The sequence below is a fragment of the Pygoscelis adeliae genome, unplaced genomic scaffold (assembly GCF_000699105.1).
Source record: "Pygoscelis adeliae isolate BGI_AS28 unplaced genomic scaffold, ASM69910v1 Scaffold227, whole genome shotgun sequence".
NCBI classification, from domain to species: Eukaryota; Metazoa; Chordata; class Aves; order Sphenisciformes; family Spheniscidae; genus Pygoscelis; species Pygoscelis adeliae.
In genome coordinates, this window is record NW_008825100.1 from 1,642,349 (window position 1) to 1,654,353 (window position 12,005).

Sequence of the window (12,005 nt, forward strand, 5' to 3'; positions counted from 1 at the left end):
TGCAGGCAGAGCTTCCTTGACTATCTCTGGCAGTCGAAGCTTTTCCAATGGCAGCGTGTGGGAGCCTTTTGGGTAGGCAGCGATGCGGAGTCCTGTAGTGAAATTAGAGACGAACAGTTAACTCTAACACATTTTATTGCCAGACTTCCCATAAGCCCCACAACTCTCTCTGAAGGTTTATTGCTGCTTTAATGACTTTGTTTTACTGTGGAGATACAGAGTGAGAGTGGATGAATTTTCCAAAGACAAAGCTTGAGTAAGGCTCAGAGGTGAGGTGGGAGCTCAGCAGCTTTTGGCTTCCAGCCTGTTCTTTAATTTATTAAGCCAGTGAGCCTCTGCTTGCACATGCATGCATGCATTTCATGACAAGGGGGTACTGCAGACCGCCCAGGTAACCACCCATGGCAGCTGAGCAAGTGGGGAATCCTCACGGCGAGGCTCATGGTTATTAATTTAAATGTAAGTTTGTTTTATTTATGAACTAGAAAGGACCCAACAAGACTCCAGTGGCTGCAATTTGCTTAACAAGTCTCATCACCATGGCTTTCATCTTCATTGGACAAGTGAACGTTCTTGCTCCGATAGTCACCATCAACTTCATGCTGACGTATATTGCTGTAGACTATTCCTATTTCTCGGTCTCCTTGAGCTACAACGTTCAGCATAAACCTGACAAGACCGAGACGGAAAACACTAGACCTGCTCACTCTTCCCAGCCTTTAATTTTCAACAAGCCCTCCAGCCGTGCAGCAGATGGAGTAATTCAAAGCAGATCAAATGGCACCTTGCTGGAATTCACAAAAGACATGGACCAGCTTTTTAAACCATTTCGTAGTGAGCCAGGTACTTGCAAAAAAGGAGGAGCTGAGAATTTAACCCAGAACATCAAACAAAAGAAGGCAAAGAAGCCGGCCAAGCAGACGTTACAAGACAGCTTTCTCCTGGATCTCCATCACGATGCTCCCCCGGCTCAGTACGGCTGGGATGAGACTGCGGAGCCCCACAATGAGAGCTGGCAGGACCTGGCTGAGCAGGGCTGTCGGTGCGATGCGGGTCCATGCTCATCACCCGCTGCGGATGCTCAGCGGACAGCCGGGCTGCTGGAGCAGGGGAAGCAGCTCTGCAGCGAGGTGCCGGCGCTCCCTGGCCAGAGGGAAGAAGGTAAGGGCTGTAGGAGATGGACATCTCCATGCTCACGGGGGAATGGTTTATAACCTTGGTCCTCCGGGTGCTTTCCTGAAGGCAGGCGTGAAACTAGCTTTATACGGGGCTGTGATTCGGTGATTCATAGCAATAATATCATTTATTCCAGGTGAGGGTAGAGTTCATCGCAGCGCATCACAGGAGAAGTTCCAATGCAATTTCCTATGGAAGATTAATCACAGGAAAGCAGGCAGGACTATATTTAGTGTAGGATTGTTTACTATATACTCATTATTCTACACATGCACGCTTAGTGCTGTATGTTAAAAAGGTTTTGAGTGTATCTTGGGGTTTACTTCATCCTGGTGTGGGGTAGGAGGGCTGGAGCCGTGCGAGTCTAAAACTCAGGCTATCAAAATGCAGTGGTCCCCATGCCACGGGTGGAGTCTGTAATTCAACATCCACAGCTAAGAGTCTGAATTTGTTTTGTTGGCGATGTGGGTATTTGATATTTTGTGTTTGCTTGGAGTTTGTCATCTCAGTGCTGTAGTGTTTTATCAGCATTAGTCAATTAAGCTTCATAAACCCTTCTGAGGGAGAAAAGTATTATTTATCTTTTTTCACAAATAGGTAAACTGAGGCAGAGATAGGCAGATGTGGCCTTCAAATGGACTCAGTACCAGAGTTGGCAACTTTTTTTTTTTCTTGCACTTCTTTTCTGTTTTCATTTCAGAGGTTTTGGTTTAATTCTGCCATACCCAGCTGTCAGCTAGAGTTTCTGCTTTGGTTTGCTGGAATCTGGTAATGTAAAGTAGGAGAAAAAACCCACATTATAGCTCCTTTCTAATGTCTCTTCTTTTTTTTTAATTTCTTTTTTTTCTGTAGAATCAACTATAAAGCAACATAATCCAGAGCTGGGAATTCAGCAAATACCAGAATCCTTCTACTCCAAATTCTGCAATCACTGGGTTTCCTTTGCTGGTGTAAGTAATTTTCTTTTATTTTGAGCACTGGTTTGTGATTGTAGAAAACAGAAGGAAATTCATCACTTACTGCAGTGTAAATAAACTCCAGTACTTTAAAATGGCTTTTGATTCTAGTATTCCAGGTCACCTGCAAGGTACCATGCATCCAGCAGTTCAAATTCAGAGAAAGCCATATGGCATATTAATTAAAACAACAGCAGCAGCAAAAAAACCCCAATCCAACCCAACCCAAAAAGATGCAAATTCAAAGTCTGGCATCTTAGGACTTTAGAGATGCATGGCTGGCTGGGAAAAAGTCAGAGTCCCTCTTTTCACTGTGTGCCAGCCTGCTTTTTCTTGCCCTGGGATGGAGTGAGACATCACCTTCAAAGCTGTGTTGCTTTTATTTATGAGCCAGTTTCTTCAAGCTCAGGGTGGGGTTTCATTAGTGCTGACCTCCTGACAGCAGCAGCCCAGCTGTGAAATTCCACCTCTTGAGGGAAGAAAGTGGAGCATTCCTCTAGCACGTTACTTTAAAGAATAAATAACTTTTCAATAGCTTCTGTCTCAAGCCACTGAGGAGTTTAGGACATTTAATCTTGGGAAGATGGATTAATGGGCAGATGACAGGGAAAGGGTCAGATATGCATAATGAATGACCCATATGGCTTTGCTGCATGGACGGGGATTTCATAGCTGTGTGTAAAATGTAACAAACCCACTCGAACAACACACCGAACCCTTTTAGTTTAATCTTCAGATGGAGTTTGACACCTACTTTTCAAATTCGCTGCTGCTGCTGCCAGCAGCCAGCTCCTGGCAAGGGGTCCCGCTGGACTGCGGTGCCGGGGTGGGATGGATGTGGAGGCTCCTCTCTACAATGACATCTTTAGGAGGTTGCACCCTGATGCTGTCTCTGGGCTCAGTAACTAACGTGGCTCCCAAGGGCGTATCATTGTGCAGCGGTCAGCTCCCTGCCCTCGCGGGGGAATTTGCTTACAGAGATGACCGACTTATGAAATCAGATTTGGTTTCCTGTCAATAGTCAGACTTGGGAGGAGGTTGCAGCAGAGCTGAGAAAGGATCGACGACGCAAAATAAAATCACCGAAGCAAAAATCAGATGCATTTAATTATGCCGGCTCCTTTCCCTTCTGCCCTCTGTCTTCAAGCTGCACCAATTGCGTCAGTCTGGACTTACTTAGCTCTTTCTTTGTATGCTGCCCCTTGCTGCTCCTACCCTGATCCATGAAGATGCTACCCCTGCCCCCCTTCATATGCCCCTTGAGCCAAATCCACCTCCTGAGCTGGTGAGCCTCTGCATACTCTTCTTGGAGTAGCCCAAGCAGAGACCTGAGGTCCACGCTGCCTCCTCTAGTATTCAAGGTAGCTCACTGAAAGCTACCTCCATGCTGCTGAAGATGACTCTGTAAACCTGTGCTGTCCCTCCTTTTAACAGTGAGGCCAAACGAGGCTCCCTGTAACACAAGAACCTCATTACCGAGAAACTTCAGCCATGCCATACCCAAATCTTTTCAGGTAACGCTGGGTGGAAATGTTCCACGTGTGGCCAAAAGCCATGCACCGTGGAGTGTTTTGCAGGCAGGAGACGACGTGTGGTTCCCCAGGGGTCCTGCTGCACCGCCGTCCTCAGCCACCGATGCCCAGGAGCATCCATCCGCCCACATGGTTGCGACTGGCATCAATCCTCCCACGGGCAGGACCCAGGCTGTGCAGCAGGTCTTGGGCAAGGAGAGCCTCTGTTGTGTCCCCATCCTGGGGCATCATTAGGAGGGAGACGCCTGAAAGGAAACACTCATGAGTATAATGCCAAGTAGCTGCATCCTGGGTCCTGACTGTGCACAGCTCTTATACAATACTCCTGAGAAGTCCCTGAGAAAGCTGGAGGTGCAGAGATGCCATTGAAGCACTGTTTTTCCATGAATTTAAAGCAAAGATTCAACATTTCTGGCAAAAATAGCCCCAAAACCAGTTACTGGTGCGCTCGTAACAACTTGAAAGCTCCAGCACTGCCTCAGTTATTAGAGTTTTCGTTAGCGTTGCAAAGCATGCTCATCTTGCAAGGTTGAAGAACAAGTTGTTGACCTGGTGTGAGGCTGTGTCTGAAGGTGAGTAGTCCTTCCCAGGCACTGCAAGGAGGCCAACGGAGCCGCTGGGCTTTGCAGAAAAAGGACTGTCAGCTTGTCATCAACGTGTTATCTCACGGACTCTGGGGTAACCCCAAACCTTGTCTTCCCAACAGGCGATCGTGTCCCTCATCATAATGTTTGTCATTCAGTGGATCTACACCCTTGTCAGCCTGGGTGCAGCGGTTATTCTGTATTTCTACATCGGCCAAGTGAGCCCAGGACTCCCCCTTGGCGAGTATTTTTTTTTCTGTATTATTAAATCTGCTTAAAAATTCATTTAACTTAATTAGGAATCGAGACTCGTGTGTTTAATATGCAGGTGACACAGTGAATGACGGGGTTTTGTTTTGTTGCTAGTTTTAATACGTTTTCTCTCTGGCTCTTTAATTTTATATTGGATTCTAACTGCAACTAGCATGAGTTTGATAGTCTGAACATTGTGCTTTTTGCTTTAATATTTTGTACTTTAAATGGCAAAACCAGATACTAATACTAAGACTTAACAGGGATGGCAGATTGTAAATGTATCACGGCAATGAGAAAAATCTGCTGTAAATACATTTTAATAAACTTAATTAATCAATCTAAACCCACCTGAGAAAACTTTAATGAAAATGGGAATTATGATGAGTTTCTCATTAAATCTCAGCATTCATAACAGCAGAACAAGAGAGCCTTTTGATTCCAGAACTAAACAGGTTGAATATGTTGGGAACGTAATCTGGGAAAATACTCTTAGGCAGAGGGCATTAGAAAGGTCTGTGCATGTGATCGGCTTAAACAAGTTTGAAATTAAACAGTGAAGCACATTCAGAAAGCAGCTCCCAAGAGCCTACAGCTCCTTGGCATGGCTGCAGGTTTGCATTGGTCTGCGTCTCTGAAGGGAGAGGGTGATATGCACGCAGCGTGCGCGTACTCACATATTTATGCATAAATACATATGTAGGTGCATACACCCTTAAGTACCTGCACATGTGTACATGCAATTTTTTGTCCGAGATGAGACACCAGGATAAGAAAAGTCTAAAGAACCTGAGTTCATGTCTTCTAAGCAATGCAGAAATAGCTACCCAGGTTTATTTAGATGAAAGATTGTTAGGCACCAGGTAAGTAGGTACTAGATTTCAGAAACCCAAACGATCAGAAACCAAAAAATAGTTGTCACTCAGTAACGATCAAAACATCGCTCACCAATGCTTCTCTTTCTACTCTAATTGATTTCTTTTCTATTTGTCTGTATGGGATAGTAGACAAGAGCTGAGATTGTGGATAGTACTTGCTAATTTGTATCTTTTGAAATATATCTAAGTTTTAACAAAGTTTTTTATATATTAAACATATTAAACAAAACACAAATAAGGTTTTCAGGCTTTGGAGTTTTCTTTGCCTTTTTATATTCACTATATTATATCTCTGTTATCTGCTTTTGAAATATTTACCAAAAATTACTTTAAAAAGAATTTCTCAGTCAGCATGTAGAGGATTTTGGAAGGTGATCTGAGGAATGGCAGTGTAAATAGACATTTTTTCCTTGGTTTCCTTTGCACATGCATTCCCATGCATACAGTAAAACAACTCACGGCAGAAAAAGTTAGAAATGAACACTCAAAGTTCCGCATGATTTTTAATTGGCTGTGAGTGAACGTTATTGTGCAGCCACATGGCATCCAATGATCCGTGAGTTTGTTCTCCAAAAGACCAAACGACCCTTCTGTCTAGAAAGGTTGGGAGACACTGGCTTGAGAGATGCTCTGGATTAAGGACTAGGTTAAGACTTCGGGAGCAGAAATGCTCTGGGATTTCAACACGTCCCTTCTCTTCTCTCTTTCTCCCCAACAGCCTAAGCCAAATCCAGCAGGTGCTGCCAGGTCTCTGTTCTCCTTCTTGTCCCTCACCACAAGCTTCTCCTGCTGCCAGCTCTGGCAATTCCCTGCCCCTGCAGTGAGCCAGTGCAGGAAACTAGCTCTACAGAGAAATCAGAAAAAAATGGTGTCGGTGTAATAAGCTAAGCCAGCTCTCCATGGGCTCAGACGGGAGGGTATGAATGGTGAGACCACAGCCACCCTGGTTGAGGTCGGTTGGATGGCTTCTCCCGTCTCCCCATCCCTGCAGTGGGAATGAGCTTTGCAGTCCAGGGAGGAAAAGGTACTGCAGCGGGTGTCTGTGCTCTGCTCACTGCTTTACTGGGGCTTTCACAAGCTGTCAGTCTGGGAAAGGATAGCTGTTCTCTGTGGGAAATTTGGGTTAAGTTTCCTGACAATCGTTTTAAAGCCGCAGAGTGTGGGGAGACTGCAGGAGTGTTCTCACCGTTGCAAAATCTCTGTGTACTGAAGGCTAATAACAAGCATGTTGGTTTGAGATTTATGCAAAAATTCAATGGCGTAATGCTATTATGAGAGAATTAGCAGCGTACTGACTTCTCGTGCCTTTTCTCTGTAGGAGCAGCAGCAAATTTCAGTTTCTTCGGCTGGATTAAGTCGGTTTTGATCACCTCGTGCAGGTTGGTACCAGTCACTCGGCAGTGACCGAGGCGGTGCTCGTTGTTCCCGTGACCCACTAATGTGCACAGAGAGGGGTGGCAGAGTTGACTTGCTTATTACCTTAAGCAGCCCCTTCTTGCATACTCGAAGTTATTCTTAATAGTAAAAATAACTGTTTGCTCCTGTTAGCCTGACGTATGGCTGACCATGTAAGTGGGAGAGCTGGAGTCTCCTCTGCCTTATACGTGGACACATCAGCTGCTAACCCTATCTCAGTGCCTGAAGCTTTGTCTTACCGCAAAGGTCTGTGCTCAACCTTGGTGGCTCAGGTTGAACTGGAAAATCTGGTAGGAAATGAGAAACAGGAGACTCCATCTCTTGCATCCACCATCCATTGAAAGTGAATTACTGTGGTAGTGGTGGAACAGGCACACGTGGCAGCTGTGCTCGAATTTCAGAGAGGAAATTTGGGGGGGGAAGCCGCAATAGCTACAGGGCAAATAGAGTAAACAAGGTCTTCAGTGAAGCAACCATTCAGTATTGAGTTTGCATGGGACTGCAGTAGCATTGTCTTGGGGTTTTCTTTCCCAGAAGACCTTAAGGGTTTTGTTTGGTTGGTTATTAACTAGTTTTGTTAATCTGTTTTGATCCTATTAATTATTAATTCCATCACATTTGGGTTTCCCACAGAAGGTAGTGACCATGTCTGCCGCTGTACAATGCAGTGGGATTTTGAGGTTCTCAATCTGTTGGGTTGCTTTTTTGTTGCGGTGGGTGAGCACTGTAGTAAGGACTGCACAACACGAGCTGCCATGCATTACGTGGACAAATTTGGTGGCTTCTTTAAAATAAATGAAAATCCAGGCTTTTAAGCACATTGGCACACACCCGTGTCTGTCTTGCCAGCTCCTGCCTCTGCCCACAGTCCCTATAACATGGCCACACGCCTTTGGTAGCAGAGGTGGATTGGGAGAGAAGCTGGGGGTGACGGGACCTCTCTTGGGTCCCCACGGCAGGTCTGTGGCATGGCCGAGAACAGACAAGTCGGTTGTCCCGCATCACATCCATCTCTCTCTCTACTGGACCAGTGGATGTCTCCAAGTATGGGACTGGATCCCTGAAGACCAACCTGTCCTGCACACCTCTTGCCATGAATAGCTTTGTTCACAAAGCTACCACTGCCTCTCACGGCAGTTGTGTAAAGCTGCACGCTTGCCTAAGCGTTAGGGGATGAGAGCCCAGGTTAGACAGACTACCCAGAAGAGGAGGAGTGAGGGGGTGCAGAGCGTGTGCACTATGTTTTCTGCATATCTCATTTGGCGTAAGGGGTTGTTCCTCACCCCTTTTCACCAGTCCTGCTGGACTGGTGACATGAGCCCAAGCCAAGGGTGAGGAGGTGAGGACGGGAACAGGGCGCATGGGGCCATGCTGAAGCACTGCCAGAATTACTCATGGCACAGTGAGTCAGACCTCACTGCTTTGTATCCCGGACACTTGTCTGTCCGGTTCCACCTCAGCATGCAGGCGGATTCGTGGCAGGTCATTTTAGCTCGGTGTAGCTATGATGATAGAGCAGAATTTTCCTCCTCGGTGCATCTCAGCCCTGTCTCCTGCCCGTTGTCAGAGGCTCCGCGCGGGAGGCTGGTTGAGATGCGAGGCTTCATGGAGAGTTACCATGTGTGGAAAGGAGAAATTATGCCTCCCGGAGAGGCAGCCCCACTTCTCATGGGTAGAGGTGCTGTTGTCGCAGGGGGATTTTATCCTGCAGGTTACCAGACTGGCACAGTCCTTAGTGCTTCGATCAGTGCAATCGATGAGCAAAGACCCTGCTGAGGAGGGCTGAGTGGGGAGCTGGCGAGTGCCCAAGGCAGAAACTGATCCTATTTCGCTCTACGCAAAGAGGGCAGTCTCTGGGTCAGCCAGCCAGCTGGGTCGCCTTACCCTAACGCCAGGGCTCCTGTTCCTGCTGGCACAAAGACAATTTTGGCTCTGCTTGGGGGTCAGGTGGGTCATTTTGAAGCCCACCTTTGCTACGCTGCAAGAAATTGCATTGTAGTCATCTACAGGTTTTTCCTAAGCTCTGTTTTCTTGAAATCCAGGCAAGATATTTTAATGAATTGGAAGTAAAGAAGAAATCCCATTAGTCTGCAAGAGAGTTGGAGTCAACCGAGGGTCCTTGACACCTCTACGGTTCTTAGGTGCTCAGCGAGGTTTGAGTCGATGCTATAAGCTCTTACAGTTTTGACTTGCAGATGTGCAATAAGGTTTTCTTAAAATCAGCCTCTGGGATAAAGAGATTGCAGGAAAATCTCTTTCATTTAAAAGAGTTACAAAAATAATTGTACACTAAAGCTTAGGAAACTATAAGAAGGGTATTTTTCATTAGAAATGGTTCTTGCTCCTTCTTCTCCTGCACTGTGTGGAAAGTGTTTGCCATAGCCAATGTCCAAAGGGGAAATTTATTTGTTACGAAAATGTATATTTTCCAGTGTTTGCTGGGGGAAGGGAGTATATTTTTTGTGCGCCTTCTAAGAAAAATGTTTTCAGATTAGCTCTATGCCTCCCAAAGGTGCCAAGAAGGATTTAGCCTCTTCTCAAAGCGCCCTGCCTTGTTTGCGCAGCCGAGAGCATGGCTGCTAATGGATGGCAAACAAGGGGTGATGCAGGCGCCTCTGCTTCTCTGTTTGCAGGAGAAGGCCATCTCCCAAGGAGCAGATCGTGGTGACACCATCCTTTGCAACAGTTGGCATGGAGACCACGCAGCTGACCGAGGAGAACGCAGACTTCGCCTCGCGGGACCGCTACCACCAGTCCTCGCTTATCAGCAGAGAGGAGTTTGGGAATCAATTCCAGTAAAGGACACACAAAAAAAAAAAAAAAATCAAGCCATCACTTCAAAAAGCATTTAGAAATGCTAATGGCTGCCACGGTGCCTTGTGAAATACTTGAATATATATGGAAAGGATGTGAACAGTTATTTATATATTCGAGGCTTGTTTGTTTTTGCGAACTACAACATTGCTGGGTTTCAAATCTTATCCTAAATGAGGGAAAAAATGCAAATGAAAGGGCCAGTCCAGGGAAGTGATGAGTTACTGAGGACAATATAATCCTTCTAAAGAATTCAATTATAAGCACTATTGAGCTCTAAAGACTGTCACCGCTATAAAAGCTTACAACACCCCATTTCAAATGTCCTCTGGGTGACTAGGGACGCTTTGTGCCTGGGAGCGGTGACCTCGGCAGCAGGAGCCAGCGCCCTGCTCCCAGCTGTGCCACGGATGGATGCGACCTTCCAGGTCAATTCACTTCTCCTCTCGGCATGAATTTGCCTGCTTGTAATACAGTAATTTTCTACCTCAGCATTTCAATTACCAAGGTCTTAGAAAGTACTTTAAGGCATTAGACAATAGGCCAGAATCAGTGGCAAGTGCAAGAAGATTATGAAATATATTCACAACTGGAATCGCGCATTTAAATGCAGTAATGCAGTATAATGACCTCTACTGTAAAACTGTGAAATGATGTCTTAGAAGCCGTTCATAGTGATTTCCCACATCCTTTCTGATGTGACACCTGGGACCTGACAACACAGCTGGGTCCAAATAGAGCATCTCCTGGCTGAAGGGACAGATGATTCAGAAGTGCCTTAACAAAATAGGTTTAACCTCATCTTCGCTTATTTTGCTTAAAGCCCACCCATAGTGAGCTCCCACAAGGAGCTGTTTCTCCTGCTGCCGTGATCTGGGATGCGGGAGGTTCAGCCGGGGATGCTGCAGGATTTCCCGTGCAGACCTTAGGGTTGGTGGGCAGTGGCTGTGGGGTGGGGTGAGGTCTTGCATGGACGCCCCTGTCACCATCGCTTCTGCTCCCCGGGGAAAAATGCCTGGCTGAGCACTGTCCTGCCTGCAGGCAGCGGTCCTGGCAGAGACCCAGGGAGATGCGAGGAAGGGCTCTGGGTTGAGGCAAGCCCCAGCACCATAAATCAGTTCTGATGCTAAAAGGAGGGGGAAATTACTGCCTTTCACTTCCTTTCACCTCGGAGCGTTTCAGCCTTTAGATTATTTATTTCTCCTTCTGTGCAATAAAAGTTTGAGACACCAGAAACTCCTCTCCTGCTTGCTGTGGGCACGCTCGATGCCTTTGAGCACTGGGGTCATTCAGCTTGCTGGCACTTGCTGCCCCGGCGTTACCAGCCGTGGGGGGACCCTCTGTCCCATCTCATGGTCTGGCCAGCTGCAGCTTTGGCTCTTCCAGTTTTCTTACAGAGGGAAGCAAAGGAAGCTTTCTGCTGAGATGAAGAAGAGAGCGATCCTGGCGCACTGCGGAAAGCATATTCATTTTTCAAGGTCGCAGGTCTTTTACTAAGTGTTTTTAGCCTTTATTATCTCAGTAGAGGCAAGAGGGAAGTTATGCTTGTGGGGCCAGCTCTGAGCCACCTCAAGTCAGTCGTTCCGCGTTGGAAACGCTCCTTCCAGGGTTCCTTCCTTCCACTGCCTTTTGCTTTTGGTTTCCAAAGAGTCTGGATCTGTTGTGGGGATGTGGCTCCATGCTGAACCTTCCCTGGGGTTCCCTGGAATGAGCGGCTCCAGGGAGCCCTTCCTGTGCTCATAGCATCCTCGACCTTGGCAGCTACTGCTGTTGTGCAAACTCCAAACACTCCTCGGTGCTGATCCACTGCTGGCAAGCTGCATGGTGATGTGTTATCCCCTGTAACAGTTTGATACACAACCATAATGCTGTTACTGTAAAATCTTGTATTTCATAAAGTCCTGTCACAGCAAAATATTGCGGGGTGCCTTTCCTCCTGAGGTGAGGATTGCCCAGCCCTGCATTTCTCTGTAGCTTGGACAAAAGAAAATGCCAGAGCACGGCATGAAGTGATTAATGGGCAGAAATTCCTGGGTTAACTTCTTCTTTGTTACCTCCTAAACAATTAGTTCCCTTAAAATAAGGCAGCAATCAGGAGATCTGGAGAGGGAGGGTGAGGAAGGTCCCTTGGCCGTGTACCTTGGCTGTGACCTGCGCTGGTTGAAGCCTGATGACTTGGTGGTGGGGAGCGTTTGCCGCTCTGACACCGCAGTCCCTGCTCTTCCCCAAAACTGGGATGCGATGGGCCAGAAATACAAGCAGCTTCTCCCTTGTGCTAGCAGTATTAGGAAAGTGCCCCACAGCTTTCCTTCATCCGACTAAGTCTGCAGCAGCTGTCCTCTTCCCCTGCCACTACCGGTCCTGCCCCTTCTTTAGCTCCAGCAGCTCTTTGCATCC

General features: G+C 46.9%; 1 protein-coding gene across 1 annotated transcript in view; it reads left to right on the forward strand.

Annotated features, from left to right (window-relative positions):
- The window catches only part of SLC12A8 (solute carrier family 12, member 8), a 52,700-nt gene extending 42,253 nt beyond the window's left edge, over positions 1–10,447 (forward strand). The window contains exons 9-13 of the mRNA XM_009327132.1: positions 486–1,161; positions 2,029–2,126; positions 4,371–4,488; positions 6,697–6,757; positions 9,428–10,447. Of these exons, the coding sequence (XP_009325407.1) occupies positions 486–1,161; positions 2,029–2,126; positions 4,371–4,488; positions 6,697–6,757; positions 9,428–9,593 (1,119 nt within the window). The 3' untranslated portion in view covers positions 9,594–10,447. The remainder of the gene's footprint in view (positions 1–485; positions 1,162–2,028; positions 2,127–4,370; positions 4,489–6,696; positions 6,758–9,427) is intronic.
- The last annotated feature ends 1,558 nt before the right edge of the window (positions 10,448–12,005 follow it).